The sequence below is a fragment of the Penicillium citrinum genome, assembly GCF_028827155.1.
Source record: "Penicillium citrinum strain IBT 23319 chromosome Unknown utg000006l:1.0-3011923.0:1.0-3012962.0, whole genome shotgun sequence".
NCBI lineage: Eukaryota > Fungi > Ascomycota > Eurotiomycetes > Eurotiales > Aspergillaceae > Penicillium > Penicillium citrinum.
In genome coordinates, this window is record NW_026622691.1 from 2,934,451 (window position 1) to 2,961,272 (window position 26,822).

The 26,822-nt window shown below is 47.3% G+C and overlaps 13 protein-coding genes across 13 annotated transcripts; 4 read left to right on the plus strand and 9 right to left on the minus strand.

The window, feature by feature from the left end:
- Positions 1 to 203: 203 nt before the first annotated feature.
- N7469_007628 (putative nonsense-mediated mRNA decay protein Upf3) lies at positions 204 to 1,995 on the minus strand (the record flags this gene model as incomplete). Its single annotated transcript, XM_056646546.1, has 2 exons — positions 204 to 1,689; positions 1,757 to 1,995. 2 exons carry the CDS (start codon positions 1,993 to 1,995, stop codon positions 204 to 206), a joined length of 1,725 nt encoding a protein of 574 aa, XP_056499987.1.
- A 756-nt stretch (positions 1,996 to 2,751) lies between these two features.
- N7469_007629 (flavodoxin and radical SAM domain protein) lies at positions 2,752 to 5,185 on the minus strand (the record flags this gene model as incomplete). Its single annotated transcript, XM_056646547.1, has 2 exons — positions 2,752 to 5,093; positions 5,176 to 5,185. 2 exons carry the CDS (start codon positions 5,183 to 5,185, stop codon positions 2,752 to 2,754), a joined length of 2,352 nt encoding a protein of 783 aa, XP_056499988.1.
- Positions 5,186 to 5,883: 698 nt separating this feature from the next.
- Positions 5,884 to 7,389, plus strand: N7469_007630 (putative dipeptidase; the record flags this gene model as incomplete). The annotated part of the gene is made up of 3 exons (XM_056646548.1): positions 5,884 to 6,133; positions 6,200 to 6,360; positions 6,481 to 7,389. The coding sequence occupies 3 exons, from the start codon at positions 5,884 to 5,886 to the stop codon at positions 7,387 to 7,389; spliced, it is 1,320 nt and encodes a 439-aa protein (XP_056499989.1).
- Positions 7,390 to 7,508: 119 nt separating this feature from the next.
- Positions 7,509 to 8,144, minus strand: N7469_007631 (NUDIX hydrolase; the record flags this gene model as incomplete). The annotated part of the gene is made up of 1 exon (XM_056646549.1): positions 7,509 to 8,144. The coding sequence occupies one exon, from the start codon at positions 8,142 to 8,144 to the stop codon at positions 7,509 to 7,511; it is 636 nt and encodes a 211-aa protein (XP_056499990.1).
- Positions 8,145 to 8,632: 488 nt separating this feature from the next.
- N7469_007632 (aromatic alcohol reductase) lies at positions 8,633 to 9,593 on the minus strand (the record flags this gene model as incomplete). Its single annotated transcript, XM_056646550.1, has 2 exons — positions 8,633 to 9,493; positions 9,564 to 9,593. 2 exons carry the CDS (start codon positions 9,591 to 9,593, stop codon positions 8,633 to 8,635), a joined length of 891 nt encoding a protein of 296 aa, XP_056499991.1.
- A 770-nt stretch (positions 9,594 to 10,363) lies between these two features.
- On the minus strand, positions 10,364 to 12,393 carry N7469_007633 (putative phenol 2-monooxygenase; the record flags this gene model as incomplete). The annotated part of the gene is made up of 5 exons (XM_056646551.1): positions 10,364 to 10,443; positions 10,514 to 10,630; positions 10,695 to 10,869; positions 10,922 to 11,806; positions 11,872 to 12,393. The coding sequence occupies 5 exons, from the start codon at positions 12,391 to 12,393 to the stop codon at positions 10,364 to 10,366; spliced, it is 1,779 nt and encodes a 592-aa protein (XP_056499992.1).
- Positions 12,394 to 12,799: 406 nt separating this feature from the next.
- sitA (TOR signaling pathway phosphatase SitA) lies at positions 12,800 to 14,219 on the minus strand (the record flags this gene model as incomplete). The annotated part of the gene is made up of 5 exons (XM_056646552.1): positions 12,800 to 13,089; positions 13,168 to 13,499; positions 13,597 to 13,882; positions 13,935 to 13,988; positions 14,066 to 14,219. The coding sequence occupies 5 exons, from the start codon at positions 14,217 to 14,219 to the stop codon at positions 12,800 to 12,802; spliced, it is 1,116 nt and encodes a 371-aa protein (XP_056499993.1).
- Positions 14,220 to 15,106: 887 nt separating this feature from the next.
- On the minus strand, positions 15,107 to 16,768 carry N7469_007635 (putative alpha/beta hydrolase; the record flags this gene model as incomplete). Its single annotated transcript, XM_056646553.1, has 1 exon — positions 15,107 to 16,768. One exon carries the CDS (start codon positions 16,766 to 16,768, stop codon positions 15,107 to 15,109), a length of 1,662 nt encoding a protein of 553 aa, XP_056499994.1.
- Positions 16,769 to 17,135: 367 nt separating this feature from the next.
- N7469_007636 (lactonase family protein) lies at positions 17,136 to 18,471 on the minus strand (the record flags this gene model as incomplete). Its single annotated transcript, XM_056646554.1, has 3 exons — positions 17,136 to 17,491; positions 17,682 to 18,155; positions 18,219 to 18,471. 3 exons carry the CDS (start codon positions 18,469 to 18,471, stop codon positions 17,136 to 17,138), a joined length of 1,083 nt encoding a protein of 360 aa, XP_056499995.1.
- Positions 18,472 to 19,092: 621 nt separating this feature from the next.
- On the plus strand, positions 19,093 to 20,022 carry N7469_007637 (putative catechol dioxygenase; the record flags this gene model as incomplete). The annotated part of the gene is made up of 1 exon (XM_056646555.1): positions 19,093 to 20,022. One exon carries the CDS (start codon positions 19,093 to 19,095, stop codon positions 20,020 to 20,022), a length of 930 nt encoding a protein of 309 aa, XP_056499996.1.
- A 997-nt stretch (positions 20,023 to 21,019) lies between these two features.
- N7469_007638 (carboxymuconolactone decarboxylase family protein) lies at positions 21,020 to 21,634 on the plus strand (the record flags this gene model as incomplete). The annotated part of the gene is made up of 1 exon (XM_056646556.1): positions 21,020 to 21,634. The coding sequence occupies one exon, from the start codon at positions 21,020 to 21,022 to the stop codon at positions 21,632 to 21,634; it is 615 nt and encodes a 204-aa protein (XP_056499997.1).
- A 1,232-nt stretch (positions 21,635 to 22,866) lies between these two features.
- On the minus strand, positions 22,867 to 24,471 carry cbhB (putative 1,4-beta-D-glucan-cellobiohydrolyase; the record flags this gene model as incomplete). Its single annotated transcript, XM_056646557.1, has 1 exon — positions 22,867 to 24,471. The coding sequence occupies one exon, from the start codon at positions 24,469 to 24,471 to the stop codon at positions 22,867 to 22,869; it is 1,605 nt and encodes a 534-aa protein (XP_056499998.1).
- Positions 24,472 to 25,890: 1,419 nt separating this feature from the next.
- On the plus strand, positions 25,891 to 26,420 carry N7469_007640 (uncharacterized protein; the record flags this gene model as incomplete). Its single annotated transcript, XM_056646558.1, has 2 exons — positions 25,891 to 25,991; positions 26,225 to 26,420. The coding sequence occupies 2 exons, from the start codon at positions 25,891 to 25,893 to the stop codon at positions 26,418 to 26,420; spliced, it is 297 nt and encodes a 98-aa protein (XP_056499999.1).
- Positions 26,421 to 26,822: the final 402 nt, after the last annotated feature.

Genomic DNA, 26,822 nt, shown 5'->3' on the forward strand with positions numbered 1-26,822 from the left:
AACCTCTCTGAATTTACATTAGCTTAGTGTATTTTACCATTAGGGCTCGGAATACTGTATACACTAGCACGAATATTCATACTACCAATGACCTTCTTTGTTTGATATGGCTAAGTATGCCGATGTACATACATTGTTTGTATGTCGTCTGCATTAGGGTATCATTTCTCATTATCAATCTTGCATACACACTTGCGCAGTAGCTATTCAGCTGACTTCGCACTCTTCTCGGCCCCCTTCGCTTCACCTTTGCCCTCTCCTTTGCCCTCTCCTTTACCATCTCCTTTAGCCTCTCCTTTGGTCCCTTTGTTGCGATTGCCTCGTCCTCCACGCGACCCTCGCGATGATCCTCCGCCGCCGCCAGGTCCTCCACCACCACCACCACTACTATTAGCCTCGGCCTTCTTCGCATTGGGCTCTCCTCGTCCCTTACGAGATTTTTCTCCACCTGGATTCACTTTGCGCTCCAAAACAACCACCTGACTCTGTCCCACGGATACTGGACTAGCAGCTATGGCCTTCTGCAGTCCCGCCGCCTCTGCAAAATCCACGTATCCGAATCCCTTCTTCTTGTCAATCTCCACTTTGGTTACGGAGCCAAACACTCCAAACGCCTCCTCTAGCAGCGGTTCTGTCACACCTTGCGAAGGATTGGCATGCTTGAGGAACGCTTGTGTTGCGGTCGACGCCGGGCTTGCGGTGGCTTTGCCTTTGCCACCCTTAGCTGGCTTTGTCGGAGCGTTGTTCGTATTGGTATTTGTATTTGCGGTGGTAGGAGTGCTCGGCGCTTCAGAGGCACGAGGTGAGGAAACTTCAGTGTTCTTTTCTTTTCCAGCATTTCTACCTTTGGCAGATTTGCTCGATTCCTTCTTGCTACCTTCCACAGTGGATGCCGGGATGGATGAGTCTCGAGAGCTCTCGTTATTCGGGGAACTTATTTCATTTGATCCACTCTTCCCACGCCGACGGCCTCCAGACCCAGACCCAGACGTGAGACCCAGATCACGCTGGAGAATCTTGGCCGCTGCAGCGACATTCCCTCGCTCTCTCTTCTTTTCGTTCCCTGAAGCACCTGTAGACTCCTTGGGGGTGCTTGCTGAAGCACTCGCCTTGCCGGATTTTGTCGTAGCTGTAGCCTGCTTCGCTGCTTTGCCAGATTCCTTGCTACCTTTATCACTCTTACCCTTCTTCTCAGTGGTTGTCATAGAGGTAGATTCCTTGTCTGGTCGCTGTAGCAGCTTCTTCGCTTGCACCTTCTCTTGTTTGGTTTCCTTCTCTCCTCGGCCGTGCTTCGACTTGGAGCTCCCGCTTTCCTTTGCCTTGCTGGCTTTCTTGTCCTTAATATATTGAACCAAAGGCGTTGTCAAGACTGGTTCCTTTTTCGATTCGGTCTCTATTGAATCCACGGGGGCAGGTTTGGCAATCGGCTGGGTCAGACTCTCGAGGAAAGCGATGAAGTCCGAGTCTTGATCGATCGTCCCTTGTCGGGCATCCTTGCGTACTCGGTTTCCGGGGACTTTGGCATAAGGCGCGAATTCAAGGGATGGCGGACCTAGGAGAGACGGGTCGTTGGAGGTGTGGCGGGCATCTTGGAAGGAGGTCTGTCGAACTCGATCTGAGAGCGGAGTGACGTGTTCGTTAGAGGTGACATGGACATAGGCTCTCGAAGGACGAGATGGTTTGGCAGGGCTGTAGCGAAGCGTTCGTGCGGTCAGGAAAAGTGCTCATATCATTCGTGATAGACATATTTACTTACTCCTTCGAAACTTTGCCAGGCTTATACTGAAGCCAATCGATCTTTCCTGCCCCCGGCTTCCATTCGTCGCCCAGTGCAGTTTCAAGTTCAGATTGTGTTAGTCCCGGTGGCAGGCGGCGGATCAGCAGCTTGAGACGAGGAGCTGGAGGTTTGGGAGTTTTCTTTGTGGATGCGGACTTTTGTGTGGCCGTCACTGGGATTTGAAGCACGCCGGCAGTTGATTTGGCAGGCTGCGTCATGGTATTACTTGGGATGTGTAAAGACTACAACTCCCAAATCTCGTGCAAAATCCCAACCAAAGCACTGAGTGGTCGTAGTGCTGTGCTGTGCTGTGCTGTGCTGTGCAACTGTCGAACCCCGCGCAACTTTTGGAGAAACACTTGCATTTTGATATCCGAAGGCGGTGAGCTATCATGGAGGGAATATGGGGAGTAAACAGAGATATACAAGATATATTGGATATATTGGATATACTGGATATATTGGATATACTGGATATACTGGATATACTGGGTAGACTATGATTTAAATATTAATGGCATAGTAATGATGATCAACTTGACAGTCCAAATTTATTTATTTTCCCCTGTTGTATTGGTTGAGTCCAGCTGGAAATAGGTGATATTTTTGACCGGCTCGAACTGCCACAAACAAAGCTTATGATGAACGAGTTCATTGAATTTCGTAACTATCAGACATGAATGGATCATTTTTGAGGTCTCGCCTGTCAAAGGAAAATTCAAGGTTCCTCTCTTTTCTGTACAAACATAGCAGCAAATAATGCTGTCTGAAAATCATTAATCATGGCGAGGATGGTGATAGACCACCGGGCATCATGATTGGCCCGGGAAAGAAGAGACTCGAGCATCCAGTAGTTATATGGTACTCAAGATGGAACTTGTCGGCCATCTTGGTAAGCTTCCAGTCACCAACCATTCGAAGTGCCGTCCGAATATTTATTCGGGGTCAAAAGAAAGGTAAGGTATCTTGTCGGCTCATGACGATGGAGCTGATTCTGGCGCAACATCAATTGGCCTGGGCTTGCGATTCTTGCGGTACCAGCGTTCATCGTCTGGATTGAATCCACCATTTCCAAAGTATGCCCACTCCTCGGTCTCTGCCATGTAGTCCTCTGGGGTGAATGGAGTACCGTCCGCCTTCTCCTTTTCGAGTAACTCAAAGAAACGCTGGTAGTCAATACGAGTGTGCCATTTGTCGTTAACCCTGAACCTTTCTGACGCAATCAGGACACAGCAACTGTGAGCATGCTCCGCCGCAATACCGTACTTCAGACCTCGACGCTCTAGCTCTGCGTTGAGGGCAACACAGAACGCGGCGACTTCTTCATAGAATGGAACGTTCTTCATGGTCAAGCCAGCTCCAGCGCTGGTGCTGGTTCCACAGAATGTAACACCCTTGATCTCGACAAGACCCGGCAGGGCTTTTTCGACCAGATTGGCATATCCTTGAACTTCGTCATCCACGTTGAAGCCATTGACCAGAGTCAGACGGAAGACGGTGCGTTGGTAGCTTCGCTTCTCGCGGAGAATGTCCAGGCAACGTTGGAATCGCTCCCAAAAGTCGCGGTGCAGAGGACGATCGATCTTGCGCAGACTCTCGCGGTTGCTGGCATCGATTGAGACGTAGAGTTGAGTGACACGGTGCAGAGCCTCGAGTTGGTCGGGGTGTTGGGCATTACAAACAAGGAAACTGGAGATGCGTTCATTGTGCAGCATTTCGAGGAAACGGTTGATGTGAGGGTAAAAGATCGGCTCGCCGACAAGACTCAGCGCACAGTGACGAATGCGCATTGCCTCAGCAAATCGCTCAGCGCGAACACCAGGAACACCGCGAAGCATCTTGATCTTCTTGTAGTGACCCTCCTTCACACCATTGAAAATCAGCTCGGGCTCATCCACCTTCCAGCGCCAAGTCGTTCCGACCGGGTTTGTGCCGTGGCGCCAGCAGAAGATACACTTGTTACTACAAGAGAGAGATGGCGTAGCCTCCATGCACAGGTGAGATCGGATACCATAGAAGGAATACTTGTAGCATGAACCGCGACCACGCAGAGCAGATTTGGTCCAGCGACAGATCTTCACACCGGAGTGTGAGCCAACGATCGAGTATCCTTGCTTGGTCAGAGCGGCGTAGGTTGGAGAGGTCTTGGGAACCATCTCTTTGGCGGTATCATTTGTAGTCACGGATTTTCCAACAGTGGTGAAATCAACGGGGATAGGAGCGGCCGACGAGTCACTGTTTGAGTCACCGTTCATCTTGATATCCTCTAGATCGACCATAGAAGAAGACTTCTTCTTTTGGGATTCCTCATCATCCTCCATATCTTCCTCGTCACTTTCCATTGCATCACCGCTACCAGGGACACCCTCGCCAAGTCCACCGTGCTCTACAATATCGCCAAAGATATCCAACAGGCCAGTAGTCCATTCCTTCAAGGCACCTTCAGGGTCATTCTTGACATCACCCATACCCAATGGGAACACGCGTTTACGGCCGGTCAGCTTGGCCATCCACCGATCGACTTCCTTAGCCTGGGAACAGAAACCTTCTTCCTCCGTGGGCCACTCTTCTTTGTCGCCAAATCCAAAGACGGAGTATCCACCCAATTTGGAGAGGGGCGCGGTATCGATTCGGAAATCGTTGTGGGTTTCATCAAGGTGGCCCAAGAATGTGTTGAGCACGGTGTCAATGTTATAGGTGGGGACCAGGATACAGTAGACATAGCGAGTACCGGGAACATCGGGCGAGTCTGCAGTTATTTCGGGCACTGAGGTGAAGAAGTCGTCAAAGTCGAGGTAGGAGATATCATGAATCTGTGGGGGCAGGATGCCACGTTTGCGATCTTCAGAGGCCGATTGCTTTTCCGCAGCGAGGCGTAGATCCTCCAAGAGAAGATTGGCATATCGTTCGGTGGTGGTAGTCAAGGAAGCGAAAAAGACGACGGGCTGGATGAAGGAGACTCGAGGGCCATTTTCTTTGTCTTCGGCGGAGACACGCCGGCCCCCAATGGTCTTCACGGGCTTTCTTCCCTGCACACGTTTAGGGCCTGTAGTCGGCTTCGCAGCAACAGTAGTAGAAGCAGGCTTGTCGGTATTTTTAGTCTTGGTAGATACAGCTGGAGAGGTAGTCGATTTCCCTGCGGGCGCATCCAATTTCTCGGACTTCTCTGGTGATTGACTGCGAGGGGAAACGGGGACGGAAGACGAAGCGGCAGTCTTGGATCGTGAGTTGAATTGACGATAGACACGCAGGGTCAAGAAGAGGACAGCCAGGGCGATGAGGAAGGGCAAACGATAGGCATGCCAGACAGCGAGGCCTAATAATGATATGCGGGTTAGTGAGGGGCTTCAAAAGACTATTGAGGGGGATGTATTGTAAGGATCAAGTTGAGTACTCACTGTCAATCATGGCTGGCGCGCCAGTCATATTTGCCAAAAAAAAAAAAGAAAAGAACTTTCAAACGACACGAGGGAGTCAGTCTCGAGTTCAGTTGAAGTTAAGAAGTTGAAAAGACGAAAGAAAAAAAAAGATTGCGGAGGAAAAGAGTGGAGCAGGCGGGGGCAATTTAGTCCGCTTAATTGCAGTACAGTAGTTAGTAATACTATATAATAGTATTATTATGATTTAGAGAGGTGTATGTTTGTATAGTTATCATAAGGATGAAATATATAGAATATAAAATTATCAAAACATGATAGAATAGTACAGTTGTAAAGTAGCATAGAAGATGCCATACTATAGTTATGGTATAGTTAGTTACAATATTTCTGATTACTAATGCTGGTAGCAGAGTTGGACATTTTGATTCTATTCAATCTACTTGATATCAGTATTAGCAAGAGTAGTAGTATACGATAATTGATCCGAAAATACCAATTATAAAACATCAGATAATACAATGTAATATAATTAATATAGCCATAGGCAATGGCTGAAAGTAGGTAGTACACCACGTGACTCGGAGAGTATCAGACTACAACTTCAACTTTCACTCTTCTTCCTCTCCATTTCCAATGTGACTCTCTTTTGAATTTATTCCTACTTCAACTTGTACTCTCCACTATATACGGTTCACTCTCAGTTCAATAACATCCGGTTTCACTACCATGGAGAAGGTCAAAGAACAGATAGCAGGATCCCAAAACCCGCATGAGTCTGATCCTCTTCCAACACCCAATCAACAACCAAATCATGATCGAAATCATTCTTCCCGTCGTAACTGGCTCATCTTTCTCTGCGCCGTGATTGGAAGTGGTTGGTTCCTCTGGCCGCGCTGCTCGCATCACCAAATGCTCCGTACGCCCGTCACTCTAGAGGATCGCGTCCATAACATTCTAACATCCACTCCGCTCATCGGTATCTCCACTCCATAAAAGCCCTATAAGATCACTCTTTACCCGGATATGAAGCTAATGTGGATAGATGGCCATGATGACTTTCCCATCTTCATCCGGGAATTTTACCATAATCACATCTATGACTCCAACTTCACCGAGTCCTTCATCCACGGCAATCTCTCGGGTCATGTTGATCTACCCCGTCTGAAGAAAGGCTATGTCGGTGGTACTTTCTGGAGTGTCTTTGTCCCGTGCCTGCGGATGGCACAGATTTCTCGGATGAAAACTATGCTCTGAGTTAGTGTTGCCGAGAATTAAAGAAAAAGAAACTTGATAATAACATTAAGACTAAATCGAATGATATAGGTGTGCGCCAAACCGTCGAACAAGTCGATGTTATGTCACGCGTGCAAAGGGCTTACCCCGAGATTTTCTCGAGGCCCCCCCAATGGCACAACTGCTCTACAAGCATTCCGGCAAGGCAAAATTATTTCGCCGCTGGGTATTGAAGGTCTGCAGTCAATTGGCAATTCGCTGGCACATCTCCGTATGTTCTATGATCTGGGTGTCTCCTACGCGACACTCACACATAATTGTCATAATAAATATGCCGACGCTGCCCTGGTCGAACTGGCCGACGACGGCATCAAGAAGGCCGACCCCATTTGGCATGGCGTCAGCTCAGCTGGTCAGGATCTGGTTTACGAGATGAACCGCCTCGGCATGATCATAGATCTAGCTCATGTCAGTGTACAGACCATGCGCGATGTGTTGGGCGCAGGCAAGACTGAATGGACGGGTAGTCGAGCCCCAGTGATCTTTAGTCATAGCTCGGCGTATGCATTGTGCCCGCATCCCCGGAATGTGCCAGATGATGTACTCGCTCTGGTACAGCAGACCAACTCAATTGTCATGGTCAACTTTGCTCCCGAATTCATCTCGTGTTCTGCTTCAGATAATGAAAATGGTCTACCTGACACAGACTACGAGCATGCCACCTTGGCGCTGGTGGCTGATCACATTATGCACATCGGAGCTGTAGCTGGATTTGATCATGTTGGAATTGGAAGCGATTTCGATGGTATCCCCAAGACACCAAAGGGCTTGGAAGATGTCTCCAAGTTCCCAGATTTGATCGCCGAACTCCTGCGACGGGGTGTCAGCGATGAGGATGCAGGCAAAGTGGCCGGTGGTAATCTTCTGCGCGTATGGCGAGAAGTTGATCAAGTTGCACTGGAGATGCAGGCCCGAGGAGATTACCCGGCAGAGGATTGATAAGTTTAGTAGATACCATATAACATCAAGTAAAGTAGGGGATAGCTTGTTGCTTGTTATAGTCCATGCCATGACTAGAATGCTCCAATTGGTGAATCTATTTCATATATGTATATTGACTAGTTGTAAACAGGCACTGCCGATGCGATCTGTTTCTTATACCAGGCAAACGCCCGAATCAAATTCGGTCCATTCAACCACGTATCAGGGAGAGGATGCTGAAATTTGCCTTGATTCGTCTGCATCACTTCGCGAACTTCTTCTTCCAACGCCCATTCAAAAGCCTGATGCTCGGTCGCTACCAGACGAACGGGAATCTCTTCATGAGGGCGTCCAGCCTCGTAGACATCGACAATAAATGAATATTTGGCAATTCGTAACATTTCTCCATTCCGACGCAAATGTTGCCAACTGTCGACCGTGACTAAATCTAGAAAACGCGACACGTTGAGACCTGTTTCTTCCAGGACTTCGCGTGCGACACCATCCAGTAGAGTCTTGTCAAGGTCGGGCTCAATTGAGCCACCGGGGCCTTCCCAAACACCTCCCATTGTATCGGTGAGGGCGCGTTGAATCAGCAAGATGCGTGGGCTGATAGTGGAAGTGTTTTTGATATTGGCATGGTGGGATGGACACTCTGCGAAAATGTACCCACCAACGCCGAAACTTTCGAATTCTGGTCGACTGGCGCAGAATTCGGCCAGCGGGACATTGAAGTATTCCAAATGAGGGGCGACAGTATATGGACGCGCCATTGGGAGTGAGTTCTGTATATTGTGGGAGATGCTGAGGTGATTCCGGATGGAATTTGGCGAATTTATGCAGGAAGTTTTTGCAATGAGTCAGGCCAATACGAGGAAATCATCCAGATAGACTCGAACACGAATATACAACAGGCATCACTATTTAGTACTGGGAGTTGTAGAACTGCACATTGGAGCCTGGAAGATAGTATGCTGCATAATAATAATAATAATAATATTATTATTATTAATCAATTGGCTTAATATAGTTAGGGTTCTAAGGGAATTATGCTGAAAACGCTTAGACAGTGCAACTGCAGCCTTGTAATCTTGGAACATTGTCAGAATCAGCATATATCGTCAAAGAAACAACGGAGGAAGAGAATTCTGTATTAACGGAAAAGAGGACTCTGGTAATATTACCGATATTGTTGTAATCCAGTGTATTGCTAATGTCAAAGTAGAAGATAACCTGCTCACACAAGAGCCCCAATGCTCAACTAAACGTACTTCTTAACGATATCCACAATTTCAGACTCTGACAGCTCCTTCAATCCCAAAAGCTCATTATCGGTCTTTGCAAAATGACCTCCAAATTTACCACCAAAGATGGCTCGCAAGATGAGGTTTTTGGCAAATGTGTGGGGATCAGGCGTGGGCTGCTTGATAGCCTCATAGGCCTTTGCCTCCAAGTCTTCGGTCTTAACTGGGATCTTCTCGATTTGATCAGACTTTCCTGACCATTGGAGCACTTGATTCTGGGTGAATTGCACATTCGCAGTGTAGACATGGCGATTTTTGGTCTCTTCGGCCTTCTGCAGAGTACCGGCGACGGCACGACCAATGCCAGCGAGGGTGGTGGAACTGACAGGTACATCACCACCATCATAGATGGATGTACTCGAGCCACTCAAGTTAATAAGGAAAGTTTTTTCGATACCCCAGTCGAAGAAAGGGCCTGTAATGATGGATGTGTAGCTGAATGTCGAATCCTGAGCTGCAATTTCCTCTAGCTTCTTGATAACAGCAACCTTGACGCCAAAGACCGGAAGTTTTGCAGTCAGAGGGTTTGCTGTGTCACTTCCAAATTCCGAAGGGATATATCGCTGGACTTTCGCAGCGTGGGCAGCTTCCAGCACGCGGAGGTGAACTTCACCAGGCACGACGCCTACACCGAGTGTATTGACGACGGCATCTTGGCCAGACAGCGCAGTGGTAAGTGAATCCAAGGAATTATAGTCGGCCACTTGGACCTTGACTCGAGGATCTAGTTGATGAGACGATGATCGACTCAGGACAGTGACTTCGAAGCCTCCATTGAGGAGTCCGTTAACAATGGCTGGTCCGAGGTTTCCGGTGCCCTATTTTGTCAGAGTCGACATCTTGTAAACAGGAGAATTCAAATTCTTCAGTGAGCTAGGATTGACTTACTCCGACAACTGCGACTTTAGAGATAGCCATGATCTAGTATAAATTTGAAATGTAAAGAAGTTGGAGTAGATATCGCAGTAGCAGTAAAGAATAAACTATACTGGTAATTTATCGTGCAATACAGCTATCTTAAATAAATTCATTTTCAATTATTCAATTGCTAATCCCAGTCACGCCATCTCATGTTGTGTAAAAGAAGAGTGTATCTCATCTGCAATGCTCGATTTGTTTCCAACGGAAAACCTCCGCTGGGCGTTTGTCAGCCTTTTTTTTTTCAAATCTTTCGGCAAATTTCCGGGCGAAACTCCGAGATTGGCGTGATTTTTACAAATGATTCAGCGAATTGGAGAATATTAGGAATCAAAGACGTGATTTTAATCATAACCAATTTATTCCATGATCATGCCAAGGAATTGCTATATACACATGCATGGTAATTATGAGGTATGGCTACTAGCCATAATTCATAATGTAGTACATACGGGCTTGCCTGCGTGTTGAAGGGGAGATCTGCCCATCGCATATATTAAGCAACGATAGTTTCTTAAATAATTACTGTATTGCTATAGCGAAACAAACAAACTAGAAACAGAAAGGATGAGTTCAGATCTTGATGTCGTGCGAGTTTCAATATATTGGTGTGTAAATTCCTACATGGTGCAGGGCTATCAGTTCAACCCGAATTCTTCCAGAGCAACGTCCTCAAAGTCGACTCTCGACGAGAATAGATAATTTAGGACTCTCTTTTTCTCTGTACTGCTTTGTTATTCAATGTATTTACGTAGTCGAGGACTCCCAACCTACGTTTGGCGCCGCAGGAACCCGTCAAAGAAACCACCAAGTTTGGTATACTCGCTCAGATCCATCACAGCAGAAACGTCTGGATTGTATTTAGTCAGTGAAATCTGTTTTTTGTTATTGTGTTTCAGATCGCAGAGCATTCTACTCACATTGATCAGGGCGGACGATGATGAGAGCCCCCTGTTTCGGGTCAATGCCGAGGAACTTGTATGCATGTCCATGTCCCCTGTTGTGACTCTCGTCATCATAGTAGATCTTGTGTAAATCTTGTATTCGGTCAGCCAGACTCAGATAAAATCAGCCAGAAAGCCTTTTCTGTTCATATCTTACCCCGGGTTTGGTTCTTGCCAGTCGCTGGGTAGAAACATTCTGGAATTTGCTCGAGTTCGACATCATATCGATTACCATGGCCAACGACCACAGCATCAATTAAACTGTCGATACTATGCGATTTGGGAGTAAAGGTATGGACTGGTCCATTCTGGGAGAAAAGATATTCCCCGAACTGTGCAACAAATTAGTAGGAAGTAGAGAACTCTGCTCCTCGCCCAACTTACCTTATTCAACTTTGTACGGTTTACGGGGATAGATAGGTCACCCACGAATGCCATGATACGCCATCTGCCATCTGATTTGAGCGGGCTCACCAGCTGCATAGGTTTCGAGTCGCAGAATCGCACGATCTGTGCACTGGGTAATCGCATTCCGACGATGACATTTGTGGCAAGGTCGTTCGATTCCGAGGACGTTGTAATTGGAGAGGCATCATATTTGGTTGTCACTCCTGCAGTATATTTTCCAGATTGAATGAATCCCTCTTGGAATTCAGCCGGGGTTGTTTTGGCTCCAGAGGAAAATAGCTTGGAGAAATATCGATCGAAATTGATTAGATCGAGTGCAACCTTTTGCCTTTCTATGACGTATGTCTCTAACAGAGAAGGGCTGGCAAGACCCGTCAAGATCTCACCGAGCTTCCAACCGATGTTGTACCCATCCTGCAGGCTGACATTCATGCCCTGGCCAGCCTTAGGCGAGTGGGTGTGGCAAGCATCGCCCGCAAGGAAAACCCTGTAATCTTTGTGGAAAAAGTCCGCATGCCTTTGTCCAATGGCATAAGCAGACCACCAGACAGTCTCAGTAAATTCTACTTGGTAAGGCTGGAAGATATTCTGGGCTTGACGCTGCAGATTCTCTAGGGTCACTTCTTTCGGGTTTGTTCCCGGGGGTAACTCAATATAAAATCGAGTGAGGTTATTGTTGTCACCCTCTCTTGGGATGATCATGAGATTTCCATGTTTGGATCGAATTGAGGACTTTTTCCGGAAATCTGGGAAGTTGGTTTGTGGAATCATATCCATTACACCCCAGACAGCATCGCTGCTGTCTCCAACCATCTTGTATCCCAGAGCTTTGCGCACGGTACTATGAGCACCATCACAGGCCTGCATGTGTTAGAGTAGCTCATTGTGAAGAAAAGAGAGGGCTTTTGTATGATACAGATACTCACCAGAACATACTTTGCCACAAAGGTCTCGTTCTTCCCATCCTTTTCAGCGGTGACAGTCACCGGGTATGCTTCGTGATTTGCTGCAGAGGCACTATCGACTTCAACAGATGTGACGTTATACCCATAATCAATCTGCTGGTCATTATACTTCTGCATCAACTCGATCAGAAGCCCATTAATGCGAGCCTGGTTCAGAATCACATGAGGCTGATGCGATAATCCTGGTTGAGTATCCGCTGTTCGTCCAGTCCGTTTGATAGCTCCATTACCATCCTCGGCCCAAAAGTTGACCTCGAGAACATGAAACGCTTCACGAAGTAGTTCCTCGCCAATACCGAAGCTCTCGAAGATTTCGACTGTACGACATTGCACCCCGTCCGCCTGGCCCATTACCATAGGACCATCACGGCGCTCCAACACCTTACAGCGCACACCATATCGTGCCAGCCAGGTCGCAGCGCAAAGACCGGCTGATCCACTACCACAGATGAGGACGTCGACTTTCTCTTTCGTAGGCTGCATGTTATCGATATGAAGTCGTCTGTGCGTTAGAATTTCCCCGCGGGGGTCATCTTTTATGGCGGATGTCCGGGATGCATTCCGGAGGGCTTCGGGATGCACTCCGGACGGTTGCCACTCCGGGGGAAACACTCGGCAGCCAATATCAGTCGATCAATTTCAACGGTTCCTGTAAATTGCCGGGTTGCCGGGTTGCCGAGTGGCAGAGAATGTGGGACTTGAATAAAATAGAAAAGAAAAAAAAGTAAGATAAATGTGGGACAGAAATAAGACAAGTATACATCTACTGTGTATGCAGCTACAAAGATAAGAGTATAGACATGATTTCGTCTCTAGATCATTATTTATGCTCATCAATCCCAAAAGGCAACCCAACGCCAGCGCCCGTGCAATTGCAATTGCAAACATGTTACAGAAAGTACTCGCTGCGGCCCGGCCGCGAGGTTGGCATATGCCGTTGATCATCGCTGACGGCGCTGAATAGCTTAAAAGTGGGCTTGAGGTCGTCACCAATTTCACAGACGGACGCCAAATTACCACACCGATAGCAATAGTTGGGGGCACTCCACACCGTCACGACGTTCTGGTTGGAGAAGTGATACTTATAACCTTCGTTCACGAGCTGATGAGCCCGCGCAATCAATGACAAATCGTTAACGTGGCAGAACTCATCGGCCACGCGATCACCAAATAGCCATCCTAAGAAAATGAATTTGCGCTTTAGCATTAGATCCAACTGAAGAAAAAAAAGGCAAAGCAAAATAAACTGCAACTCACCTGCACCTCTTGGGCTCACTGCCCACGTCTCAACATCGTCCGGATCCGACCAGACCAGGTCACAAAATGCACCCTCGTGCGGAATTTCCTGCGCACGAGCCACCACGCGCACCTGGTCTAGAGTTCGAATCTCTGGACTCAATCCACCGTGAACACACAGGACCTTTCCGTCGATGATGGCGCCCAGCGTCATGAAATCGAAAACCTGACAACAGGCCTTCCATACCGAAGCACTCCCGTACTTTTGGAAGCACTCTTCGTAAAATCCATATACTTGTGTGATCTGTCGAGATTCGTGGTTACCGCGCACGAGGGTGACTCGATCGGGGTATCTAGAAAGAGGTTTGTGTTAGTGCCGTCCAGTTATATCGATATCGCGGTCTTCTTCTCAACTTGTGAAAGAAGAAGGGTTGTCCACGGGAAACTCACTTCGCCTTGAGACAGAGAAGCAGGGTTAGAGTCTCCAGACTGAAATATCCACGATCGACGTAATCTCCTAGGAAAACGAAGTTGCGGTTGAGTTTAAGGGCGGAGGAGGTTTCACTGGCGGAGCGACTCCGGGTATCGGGTTCAGGGTCGTCGCCTTCCTCATCATCATGCTGTGAGCCGCGCATCTTCTTGCGGGCCTTTGGGTCTGTGATAGTGGATGGAGGTTCGATATCGTCGGAGGTGATGACGGAAGTTGAGGTGTGAGGGGCATCGAGCTCGGTGCCATCTGGCATTCCCCCCCGAAACGCGGAAGAGCTCGAGTAGATCGTAGAACTGACCGTGGATATCACCACAGATGGTAACTGGGGTTGCCACGGGTTGAATGTTTGATTCTGATAGCATAGGGAAGAGATCAGAAGTCAGAAAATGTGAGAGAAGGTGGGTGGGGGAGAGTTCATTTAGGACTCACCTTCCATCATATATTCCTTCACGATTTCGCAAAGTTGTTTCATATGAGCCTCAGACAGGTACTTGCAGTCCTTTGCAGCTTCAAGCCATTCGTCCGGGCCAGCATTGCGCTTCAATTTAGCCGGACCTGGCTGGGGGACCTTACTGTCGGTCATTGCGGCGGGGGTATTGTGGAGGAGAAAGGCGGGAGCGAAGGTGAGGAAGTGTACTCTCTCCGTAGTCTGCGGATGCTGACTAGTCACGGGAGATGTCACCTGCGAGCTACGTATGAGTATATATAGATATTAAGTAGATGATATTCAATTGCAGATGACAATTGAGTAAATAAATATATTATTTTAGCCAAAAAAAAAAGGATTAATGAACTTATAAAAAGTAAAAACAATGGAAGACTTGGAAATAGCAGCCGAACGCGGTAACCACTGCGCCACTCCGACCAACGTCGGAGCCAGGATTCGAACCTGGGCACCCGAAGGAATTCGGTGAGCTTAACCATTGCGCCATTCCATTGTTAGAAGATATTCATGAAGATTAGAGATATAAGAGAAATAGCTGATAGTATAGTGGTATAGAGTATACAGTAGAGTAAAGTAGAACTATCACTGTGAGATGATATATTGTAGTAGTAATAGCAATAGAAGAGTGTGTACATATTATATATGTGATAAGACACAATACTGGTTGATTATGAAATATATAGGTATATAACCCGGGATTAGTATTCTAGAAGTAAGAGTGCATATGTGATTAATATGTGGTGGAATTCATAGTTACCTAACGCTGAATATGCTTGTAGTACAAGCATATAGTTGGTTAGGATCATGGTATATATTCCAATATATATATCAATACTCAGGTGATACTTTACTAACACCTGAGTATTGATATAACCCCCCCCTCCAGATCATCACAACTACAATAGTTGTTGTAATATCTACTACTACTATGGGTAGTACCCAGAAGTACTAATATTGATAATAATTGAACAACTGAGATACTGCAATTTTTGTCTATATTCACTGATATATTTACTAACTGCTATTTAAGAATCAATCTGGCTCAAATATTCGGTCACCACCTCCGCAAATGCACCAGGCTGCTCAACCATCGGCAAGTGTCCCGCCTTTTCAATAATCTTCAATTCAGCTCCTCCCTTCAAATCAGCTGCCATCTTCTGCATAGTCTGAGGCAACACTCCATCATTGGCGCCCGCTACAAATAATCCGGGCACGGTAGCGTTGCCCATGCGTTCCCGGATATCATAGGCACAGAGTGCCTGTACACTATGCGCAAAGCCCTTCAGACTGTTCGTGCGAACGGCTTCCTTGACGGGAGCCAGAACCTCAGGCTGAGTCTCGTAGGACTCTGGGACGAACCAGCGTCGTGTGGTGACCTCGGCCAGATTCTCGCCGACAATGGGTTCTTTGGTCTCTGGGTCAACGGAGCCTTCTTGGTCGCACATGGCGACGCGATCACCCCAGGCCTTGCGGTTGGACTCGGGAGCAGATGAGTTGGTATCGCAGGCGATAAACGCGCCGACCCGTTCGGGGAAGAGCAGGGACGTATTCAGGACGGTGACACCACCCAGGCTGACGCCGATGAGACGGGCGGCCTTGGGTGGGACGCGGAGGTGTTCGAGGAGGGTGTTCAGGTCGGAGGCGAGGAGATCGATGTTGACAGGTTGTTCGCCGCTGGCAGAGTGACGACCGCGAGTCAAGTACCGCACGATGCGATAGTGTTGGTTCTCCTTCTTGGCGAGGAAAGCATCAACGAAGCGGTCCCAGATGTGCCAGTTAACCAGGATGGAGTTGCTCAGCACCACGACCGGGGCGATCGGGTCTGTGCTACCTTCCAAACGGTATGGGATCTCGACACCATCAGCGGTGGTGATATAGGATTCGACGGCCGGGCGAGTGGTGGAAGGGAGAGTACGAGTCTTGCCGTCATTTGAGGACCACGGACCAACGCAATCGGGACTGGCGAGGGAGCTGAGTTCACGAGGAGCTGGGCCAAAAGTATAATACCACTGATAAACACGACGACGCTTTGAAGTGACGACCTCCTGCTGCAGTTTTTCCCTCCAGGGAGTGTTCATGGCAGCCTTGTGGGCGTCACCCCCGAGACCGTTGACGGGCGCATATTCGTGCAAGGCGAGAGTCTCACGGGGAGCCTGGGAATCAATGGCTGCAGTCACAAAAAGACGACTGCGACGCCATCCTGGAACTCGCGAGAGCATATCAAAGTGTTCCTCCCGGTACCAGCGGTCATGTTCGGCCTGTTTTTGAGGGTCGTCGTGAGTTGTTGTAGTGACGGCGATCATCACACTTCCGCGGGTCTCGGGACTATCGTCGGCTTGCGATTCCAACGGGCGATAATTGGGAATGCGACGTTCTTCCACGAGATCATACAACAATCGACCAACATCAATTTGGGCCATAGTTTTCTTTTCCCGCTCAGTCTTGATCAGATCAGTTCGAAGATCCAGATACGTCTTGCGGGTTAATTCGTCCATATCGGTGATGTCGTACAGAGCGACATACTCGGGTTGTTCGCCATCGGTGGCTCGGAATCGAAAACCATTGGTAATGAAGGGAAGACGAAGACGAAGAGGACCATGCTCGGAATTATACCAATCATGAAATTGAGCATCAGGGAGAGAGCCCTTGGGCTGCATGGTCACGTAGAGTAGGCCGGGAGTAGGCATGGCGGCAGTAGACAATAGTCAACAACCAGGAGTACAATAAAACAATAGTATAAAATGTAATAATTGAGAGAGAAGAGAAGGAATCAATCAATTATTCATTAAAGAGTTGAAGAATAAATCGAATGAAGCATTACTAGAGAAATGATTAATTAAAGAATAGCATGAACACGGAAGAGGGGCAGCAAATTGCCGGAAGAAAGCAATTCGCAACCGAAGAGACTGCCGAGGGTTACTTTCTACTGTAGTATACTCTATACTTCCAGTATACTTTATTATAGCAATGATTATGATGATTATGATGATTATGATAATTATGATGATTATGATAATAGGATGATTGTATTTATGATCTAGTCTATTGCAGTATTTAATCATACCAAATTGCATTCATACCAAAGCCCTGTTCAGGAATATCACATCGTGCCACACGAGCCAATTTCTCGTCTTTCCAACGATACATCTCGACAAATCCAAGTTGATCATCACAGAGAGCAAGCCATTCATCACTGAAATCACAAGGGCTCACAGCATTAGAATGACCACCACTAGTGGATGTGGGGTTGATAAAGAGCTGTCGCTCAATTTCACCCGAGGGACCTAGCTTGAATGCCGTGATATAACCAGTCACATCGAAATGGTTGGATCGAGTGGTTGCAAACAGATACTCGCCACTTTTAGTGGTGAAAGTGACATCGCCACGATACTTATTCCGGGGTGGAAGACCTACAATTGGGTTAGTCGAGAGAACTTTTTAACTTTAATCATTGTGATGAGTTCGTCGAATGTGGAGCGGAAAAACAATCAAGAGGAGTGGAGGGGAACAAAGATGGAGGGGAATTCAACGATAGAGGGGTATTCAATGGGTAATGCTGGGGATGTTGAAGGGGATCATGAGAGTAATGAAGGGTCATACCAGATGGAAGCAATGGATAAGTAATGTGAGTAAAGACAGGCTTGTGAGTGCGTTCATCAATCACATAAACTGCCAGACGATTGCCCGCCTCCATCAGAGCATACAGATACTTGCCACTGGGATGCATCTCCACCCAGCGAGGATGATCTCCAGGATCAGGAGCTTCCAAACAATCCAGTAAAGTCAATTGACCCGTCTGCGCATCCTTCTTGTGTGTCCAGATCTTGTTGGCTTGAAGGTCGGCAGAGTAGAGATAGGTCTCGGTGGGATCAAAGACCATTCCGTGAATGCCAGTGTTGGGCGCATACTCGTAGTTTTGAACATTCTGTTCGAGCGCACCCTCCTTGTCTACGGAGAAAACATTACCGTAACCAGCGTGTTTGTAGAAAGGATTGCCGTAGACGTTGTAAGGGGGTTGATGAGCAGCCAAGACGAAGATGGCGCGGGTGTTGGTGTCGGCGCTGGCCGCGAGGGCTACAAATATCAGCAAAGAATAGCAAAAGGAGCAGGGGAGGAGCAAGAGGAAAAAGAACTTACGGTGACCAGCAACAGGATGCGATGCTTGATGAACAATCTCGGTTGGACTCTTCACAGCAAAACTGTTCCACTTCTTCATCGCAGCACCATAAATGGCCTTTTTATCATGGGAAAAAGTCATCCATGAAATTGGTTCAGCCTCTGGAATATCGGTCTTCTTGACCAAATCCAACGTCAAGGCTTCATCATCAAATTGCACAGTGTAGATGCGCCCGGGGGCGGTCCATGTGCCGATCATCAAATGGTGCTTCATCGTGATGGGAGGGGTATGAGAAAAGGATCTCGACTTGATCGAATGGAATGCGACAGGGATGAAAGAAGGACGAGAACAAAAGAATCGAATCATACGATTGAAAGGGAGAAAGCCGAGATGAGATACAGAGTATAGCCGGGAGAAGGATTAGGGTTTGGTGATGCCCGCAAGTACTCCGTACAATAACCACTGGTGATATTGAATGGCGGGAGAAGTAGACGGTAGAGAGCAAACAGCCAATACTCAGTCTGTTTCAGCTGAATGACCAGTTAGAATTAATGTAATTGACTCAAACTAACCATCAATCCAGCAAATTTCAACCAGGGAAACTCCAAGAAATCTAGTGGCAACTCAAGAAAAGAAGAAAAGAATTCCCGCCGGGAGTTGTGGAGTGGTCGCTGCCGAAGAGACGCCTTCAACTCCGCGAGTCTCTGCCGAATGGAACGATGGGGATATCCGAATATCAAATGCAACTTATATAAAGGGTTCTGCTTCTCATTCCTGTTTCTTTTACTCATCATTCACCCAGTGGACTTTGTTTTATTTATTTCACTACATACTACATACTCCTCACATATCTTCTTTTCTTTATCTACACTGAAGAGATAACTATACTTCACGATGTCCACCAACCCCCGTTTCGACCCTAACTTCACTCCCTATGTGGTCAACGCTATGGGCCCTGGCACCCCCGAGCGGGCTCGTGTCATTCTCGGCTCCCTCATCACTCATATCCACGACTTTGCTCGTGAGGTTGAACTGACTCCTGCCGAGTGGATGCTCGGTGTCGAGTTCATTAACTCCATCGGCAAGATCAGCACCCCCATTCGCAACGAGTGCCACCGTATCTGTGATGTGATCGGTCTCGAGTCTCTGGTCGATGAGATTGCCAACAAGATCGTCACTGAGAAGGGCGAGTCCCCCACCTCCAACGTTATTCTGGGCCCCTTCTGGTCTCCCAATGCTCCTTTCCGCGCCCTGGGTGACTCCATCATTCAAGACCCCAACCCCAACGGCCAGGTCACTTATATGCACGGTGTTCTCACCGATATGGAGACCGGTGCCCCCATTGCCGGTGCTGTTCTCGATATCTGGCAAGCCTCCGCCAACGGCCAGTACGATTTCCAAGACCCCAATCAGTCCGAGAACAACCTTCGCGGCAAGTTCCGATCCAACGAGAAGGGCGAGTTCTACTGGTACTGCTACCACCCAACTCCCTACTCTCTGCCCACTGATGGCCCCGCCGGTGTTCTGCTGAACCTCATGGACCGTTCCCCCATGCGTCCCGCTCACATTCACCTGATGATCACCCACCCGGACTATGCCACCGTCATCAACCAGATCTACCCCAGCGATGACCCTCACCTGGATATCGACTCGGTCTTCGCCGTCAAGGATGATCTCGTGGTTGACTTCAAGCCCAAGACTGATGACCCCAAGGCCACTCTGGACCTGAACTACCCTGTCACCATGGCTCTGAAGAAGCACCACCCCAACCCCAACTCCGCCCCGCCCGTCTCTTCTTTCGAGCGTGCTCAGCAGAAGTTGTAAGATCTCCATTCGGACGAATTTGGGAGAAAATTGGCATTGCATTTGGATTTAGCGTTGATCTTTTGAGATACTATTTTGTATTTTCTATGCACATATCAAGATAAGATGAATTTACTGCATACTATATTCTACATTTCATTTTTTTTCTTCTTTCGTACAAGAGTGTATTTCAATAATATCTTCAGTATCGTATATATACCATAGTATAATGTACCCCGCGATCCACCTGCAGCTGCCCCTCGCTATACTCAATATCCTCTAGACTTAATCCACCTCTCGACTCCCGCTAACCAGTTGTATCACTGTGATTGACGATCAAGCCACGCTGATAGCTGCATTGAGAACCAGACTGCTGCGGTATCCCGGCGCGCCCGCCAATCATGAGAGCAATAGACATGCTTATTTGGAGGCTCAAAGATGTATAGTACTATATACACGATACCTTATCAGCTATAGAGTGAGAGTCATTGGAACAATTACAGTAGTGTATAGTTCGTGGAGTGGATATAACATAATGATTTGACAATTTCCCGCTTGTACATACATACATAGTACAGTGTGATTAATTGAACAACAGTAGCATTTCTTTCACAGTCTCATTCACAAATGATCCACTAAATCAATCACTCACCGAATTCCTCAAAAAAGAGAAGCTCTCCCCACGGGCAATCGCTATTCCCCCCGCTCGACTGGAAACCTTCGGTTGTGGCGATTGCCGGAGAAAGGCTTCCCCACCACCGGAATTGAACTTATCCGCCGCTTTCCCCGCGTCTTTTTAAAATTTTCGGATGAGGCGATCGTCGACTGCCGGGGAAAGCTTTGAATTTCGGCTGGTCGCGGGGAAATTGCCGGGAAAAGAAAGGTGAAGTCGCAAAACATAATCATAAGTGTTAATGTTTAGTACAAGTTCAATCAAGACTGGATGCATCCTTTGAGACCTCCTTTTTCATTGTTAAGACTTTTTCCAGCCAAGTCACGTCAGATTCAATTTCGCACAATGCGTCTTCCTTACGCCCCGAACACTCCACCCGCTGATGCTCCCGCCGACACCGCGGATATTTATGCTCGTATCGCCGCACGAAGGAATCCTCGGCCTTTGATTCCATTGGATTTGTCACTGCTGCATAGTCCTCCTGTCGCAGATGGCTGGAATAGTTTCTTAGGTGCTATTCGTACTCGGACTGTGGTCGATCTGGGAATCCTCGAGTTGGCTGTTTGCCGGGTTGCCGTGTTGAATGATGCTGTATATGAGTGGAATGCTCATGCCCCTCTCGCGCTGAAGGGAGGAATCAAACCGGAAGAGCTTCAGGTTGCTCGGACTTTACCTTGCACGGCGGAGGGAAATTTAACTGAGCTAGAGGGGAGTGTGCTTTCTCCCAAGCAGCGTGCTGTCTTGCGTTATACGGACCAGATGACCAAGACCGTTAAGGTCCAGGATGAAGTTTTTGCTCAGTTGCAGACAGTGGGATTTGATGATCGTGAAATCGTGGAGTTGACTACTGGCATTGCAGGATATAACTGTGTCAGTCGGTTCTTGGTTGCTCTAGATGTGGGTGAAAATAATGCCCGCGAGATGAAGAGTGTCGATGAATTGGTTGCTGCTTTGCAGTAGAGCAGCTGAGGAACATGAAACAGAGGGCCCTGGACTCCTTTTATACCAAACGAAGGGTGGAGAAAGTTAAGACCTGGGGCTGAGGGGAGGGGCGACTACATCATCCCCACAAACCTGTACTGTATAATAGTACAGTAGAGTGGAGTCAGTATACTTTATGCTTCCATAGAATGAAATGAATTACGAACCAGAGTTTAAATAGAAGTGACTGTGTAACAGACTGTATCCAGTAGCGGATCCTGAATGATATTGGGAAAGATTCGAAATAGGAACCGCTGATGCACCATAGACTTGATAATGAATCCACGTAGATGACCATTGCTATAGCAATTTGCTGCCCAAGGGGCTGAATGTCAAGATTGATGATAATTTAGTTTGAGTTAGAACAGTTGTACCGGCCCAGAGGAACTCCCAGGCTCGGATCTTAATTGAAAGAAGAGTAAAAGCACTTCACCTCCTCTCTACCTTTGTCTGAGCCTAGTAAATAAGATGAAACTTCCACAAATGGAGTCACAATCTTCAAATAATGGGGAAATGAGTGGGACCAGTTCTCTGCAGAACGGCCGGATTATCGTGCATGCAGCAATCACAATGAGATTACACGGGCATTGCAGAAGAGGGAGAATCTGGTAGTTCCTATTCCTCAATATTCCGAGTGATCAATGAAATCAGAAAAAAAAAAACAGGGAACAACAAATTTAGAGAGGTTGCCCATCCCCAGCTGCTAAAATTCTGTGGCGTGTCTAGTCGGAGGATTCTCCGCATGGCGTTGCTGCAGAATTTCCCCAGTCTAGACAAGCGACGTATGGCTGCGCCAACCACCGGCACATCCGAAGAAAAAAACCCTTTTCTAATGGCAGAACCCAAAGTCGGCTGACTTCTTCTCCCCGCTTGCATTGACTAGGGCTGACATGCAGGGGGAACTGAATGCAATTGGTGGGACCCTTGCGGAGGTGGCTTTCAAATGCCCGAGGATCAAGAAGGTTAGGCATTTGAATTTCGGGGCTTTGCCTGAAGCAAAAACTAAATTGATACGATGGGTTCGATGGGGGCAATGAATGATAATGATTGTTAAGAACTCGTCCATTATTAGACTTGAAATACTGGTACGCAAGAACGGAATTATAACTCGTTCAGATCGAAATCACATCGTAATTCTCCGACTAATAATCAAATCCGAAACCCGCTGCGGTATTTCTCCCCAAATCATCCGTCAAGAGTCTCCTCCCCCGCTACAGACACTGGGAGTAGAAATCATTCTGCTTAGTGCAGGTGTACGGACTAGCGCAAGTAGTCGAACCAGTCCACCCCTGACCACCGCATTGAGAGTAGTGAGGCAAGCCAGTGGCACTGGAGCCGCCCGATGTGGTAGTGGAAGAGGTTTTCGTTGTTGTTGTAGTAGTAGTCGTAGTCTTCGAGCTGGATGATCCAGAGTTGCCAGAGCCTCCAGAGTTGTATGTTGAGCCCAAAGAACCAACCTTGATGTTTGAATATTTAACGTATGCGTTGGGGTAGGTTGATTCCACGAAGTCAGGGTCTCCAGAAGAGATATCACAGGTACCACGAGCAACTCCAGGGGTGGTACTGGCGGCGGTGGTCGGGTAATTGCTATCAAGCCAGAGCATGTCCGAGTGGTGGTCATCCCACAAGCTCATCACCAGGACCATACCCTCGGCCAAGGCAGCGCCCATGCCCTCCAAGCCACCATGGGCACTGAAGCTATCGGTGTCTCCAAATACCTTCTTTTGAGCCGAGCAGAAGTCGGAGGTGATACTGTTGCCACTCACACCACTGACCTTGGAGTTAGACTGAGAGATTACATTTCCATTTTGTACGTAGAGACGCTTGATCTCAGTCAAAGTACCGGAAGAAGTACCAGTATCAGTGATGAACTGAGTCACCACGGTGAATGGAGACTTGGTGTCGACAGTCTTGCCTGGTCCATAGAAAGAAGTATCGCCCATACGGTATGGGTTGAAATCGCAACCATCAGGATCGCAAGTACCACTGTAACGGTCGGAGCTGTAAGTACCTCCACAGGTATCCTTCTCGCACTTGGTCTGAGTAGGAGTATCACATGGGTGAGGGGTGAAGGCAGTAGAAATGGAATTGGCCTCCCAGATGTCCATTTCAGCACAGCAAGAGCCATAATTGCCAACGCCAGAATTGGCATCGTTATCGGAGGGTTCCCAGCCTTCAACGTTGGCCGCACCATCAATGAACTTAAGATCTCGAGGGCATTGCGAATCACAATAGCCAGTGCCGTACTTAGCGCCGGCCTTGTTCGTAGGGAACCGAGAGCTGCCACCGTCGGCATCCATTGACACGAAGTACAATGCACCGTTCAAGCCACAGGGAAGTTGAGAAACATCGACATCAAAAGTAAACTCCTGGTTCAGAAGATTGAACATCTGGTACTTGCTGTCGTTCTCCATGAGATAGAGACGAGAGCCGATATTCTTCTGTGATGCCGTCGTAACGAAGTTCAGACGGAGCTCATTCCCACTGGTGGTCACACCGTAGGTGCTCGAGTATGAAGCACCATCGAGTGCACACTTGGCTGCACATGTGGCATCGTCGGTGCAGATAGAAGTATCCCACTTGTTGCCAGTATAGCAGTTAGTGTATCCATCAGTCGTATGAACCCAGCGCCAGTTGGCATCAATCACAACGCTTCCGGAAGTGGTTGTGCAGCCGCTGCTGGTGCACTTGGACCAAGTCAAGGAAGGATGAGTTTCAGTTTGAGACGTGCCAACCTGCTGTGCCTGAGAGAAGGCCAGGAAAGAGGCAACCAGCAGAGCAGTTTTGTAAATCTGATAGGAGAGAGAAGCAGCCATTTTGAAGAGCTATCTCGAAGGAGTGAAGCGAAGTGTGAGTTGAGTGTGTCGTGACAAGAATCGACTGGGTCTGAGATAAAGACTCTTTATATCTATTTAGACATGATGAGAAGGTTAGCTGAATGATTGTGATTCTATTCATTGCGGGGGAACGGTCCGTTGCACCGAGGCCTTACTAGCATGAACCCATAACTGTTATTTCCAAAAGGAGAAAGAAAAGTAGTCCCCCGCGGACACGGAGGAAGCTCCCACATTGAAGAAAGCGTTGAGGGGTAGAGTTCATTAATTTTGGCATAGGAAATCATCTCCACATCGCCCTACGAAGAGCTGTGGAGAGATAGCGTCCGTGTCCAGGCGAGAGTCATACGGCATAGAGTTTTGAGCCGACTATTCAGGGTTCTAGTGCCGTGGCATCTATACTGCTTTTGCCTAGTGAACGACTGAATAGGATTTAACAAGATCTGCAGTTCTCATTTGGGGAGCCCGTTGAATCCGTGACGGGAGTGTATCTGCCCTGAATTCTTCAGGGTGCCGCTGGTAATCGTATCTCAGCGCCGCTCTTCTGCAGGATTGTCGGAATGGTCAAAATTGGACCCCGTATTTGAAGTGAACCAACCTTGATACCTCAGATTAAACTTTATACAGATTTCTAATTGCCTAGTGTCCCCTAGCTCGACTTGTGGTGAAAGAAGACCTTATCCAAGGCAGTCATAATCTATGAAAATTATGAGGACAAAGTATGCCATGCCATGATATTCGAGGGTCACCTAAAACAGGAAGCAAACAAAGAGATTTGTGACAATTTATATATTAAGACACAACAATAGAGTATTGAGCATTTAAAGGGACTTCGTTCTTGATAGACAAAGCACAATGGCTTGCATGTTTGTCGAGACAAAGAAAACTAAGAGAATAAAAAAGTAGAATGTCACGTTTTCCTTTCTTTGAGAGACTTTGTCCATATTCAAGCATACAATAGCACTCCACTTATGGTGCCTCAACCTAAAATAGGTAGTATTTACAAAGACTCGGACTTGAAGAGAAGTATACTGGAAATAAAATCAAGGCCCACAGGATAACAAGCACACAATGTTTATTGAAAAGACACAAAGATCGGTTGATAATAGACTGGTATTGCTTGAAGAACAATGCAGAAAGAATATTCAAAGGATCTGATAAATTAGGAACTAGAATAATGTGAACAATAGTCTATTTCTAGTAGCAACAGCCGACTAGCACTGCGCATTCAAAGAAAGTCACAGTGAAGCTTTGGAAGAGATGATTCCAGATCTAAAGGTATAAAAACCAAGTCAAATCTGGGAATTGAAGCTATCAACAACCTTCCATGACATCACTCAATTACATTACATTCAATATTACCACCCAATTACCACTGCAATTTCTCCTCTTCCCACCATCATGGACTCCTCATCCGGAACAGGCCGAGCCTACAGGGCCTCGCGCAGCGATAGATTCAACAGAAGCTCCCCAGAGGAGTTTGAGAGTACATATGGCGAATGGTAAGACGCTAAGAATATAAGCAATGGCAATCAACGGCAACATCAATTTAAATTTGAAAAATTTGGTATCACAAATGCTGAGTGGCAGAATGCTATTAACGCAAAGAAAGACAATGAACAGCGAGATGAAGAAATACTTGAGATCACACATGATGAATGGTATAGAGCAAGGAATGTAAGTAAAGTCAAAGGAAAGCAACGTGAAGCTTCTCCGGAAATTTATGAGATCACAGCTGGCCTGTGGCGAAAGGATGTGAGAACGACGCAAAGCAGAATGAAGTTCACCCAGGAAGTCTAGCGAGCATAAACCAGGAAATGCGCGATCTCGAGAGTTACATGAGTGATGAGACTCATGCGCAAACTCTTCCAACCACAGACGAGGAATGGGCTATTCTTCAAGAGCAGCTGGGACAATGGTCATCGTCTTAAGTATAGACAAATCAACAACTTGAAACATCGATCTCAGCCAAAAAGGACACATCAAAGACGATGGGAGGAGTGCCGTGGACCAGGAAGTAAATGGTCGCATTGCTTTCATAGGATAGTGAGTATTATGCATAGTTCGGATTGAGTATTCACTATTTTTGCTATGATTTTTTTAAGCTGTTCTTGTATAGTTGATCTTAGATGTACATCTACAAAGCAGTAGACATAGGATATTCTCTTAGCCATCAATTGTCTTTCATTTCAATCAAATGATAAAATGATATTAATTGAAAGACCAAAGCCTGATGAATACTAGGAGAATTATATATATATATATAAAAGAAGCAAAAGAAGAAAAATAGGGTTAAAATTGACTAGTTCGGGCAGTGGGGCCGAGCCGATGAC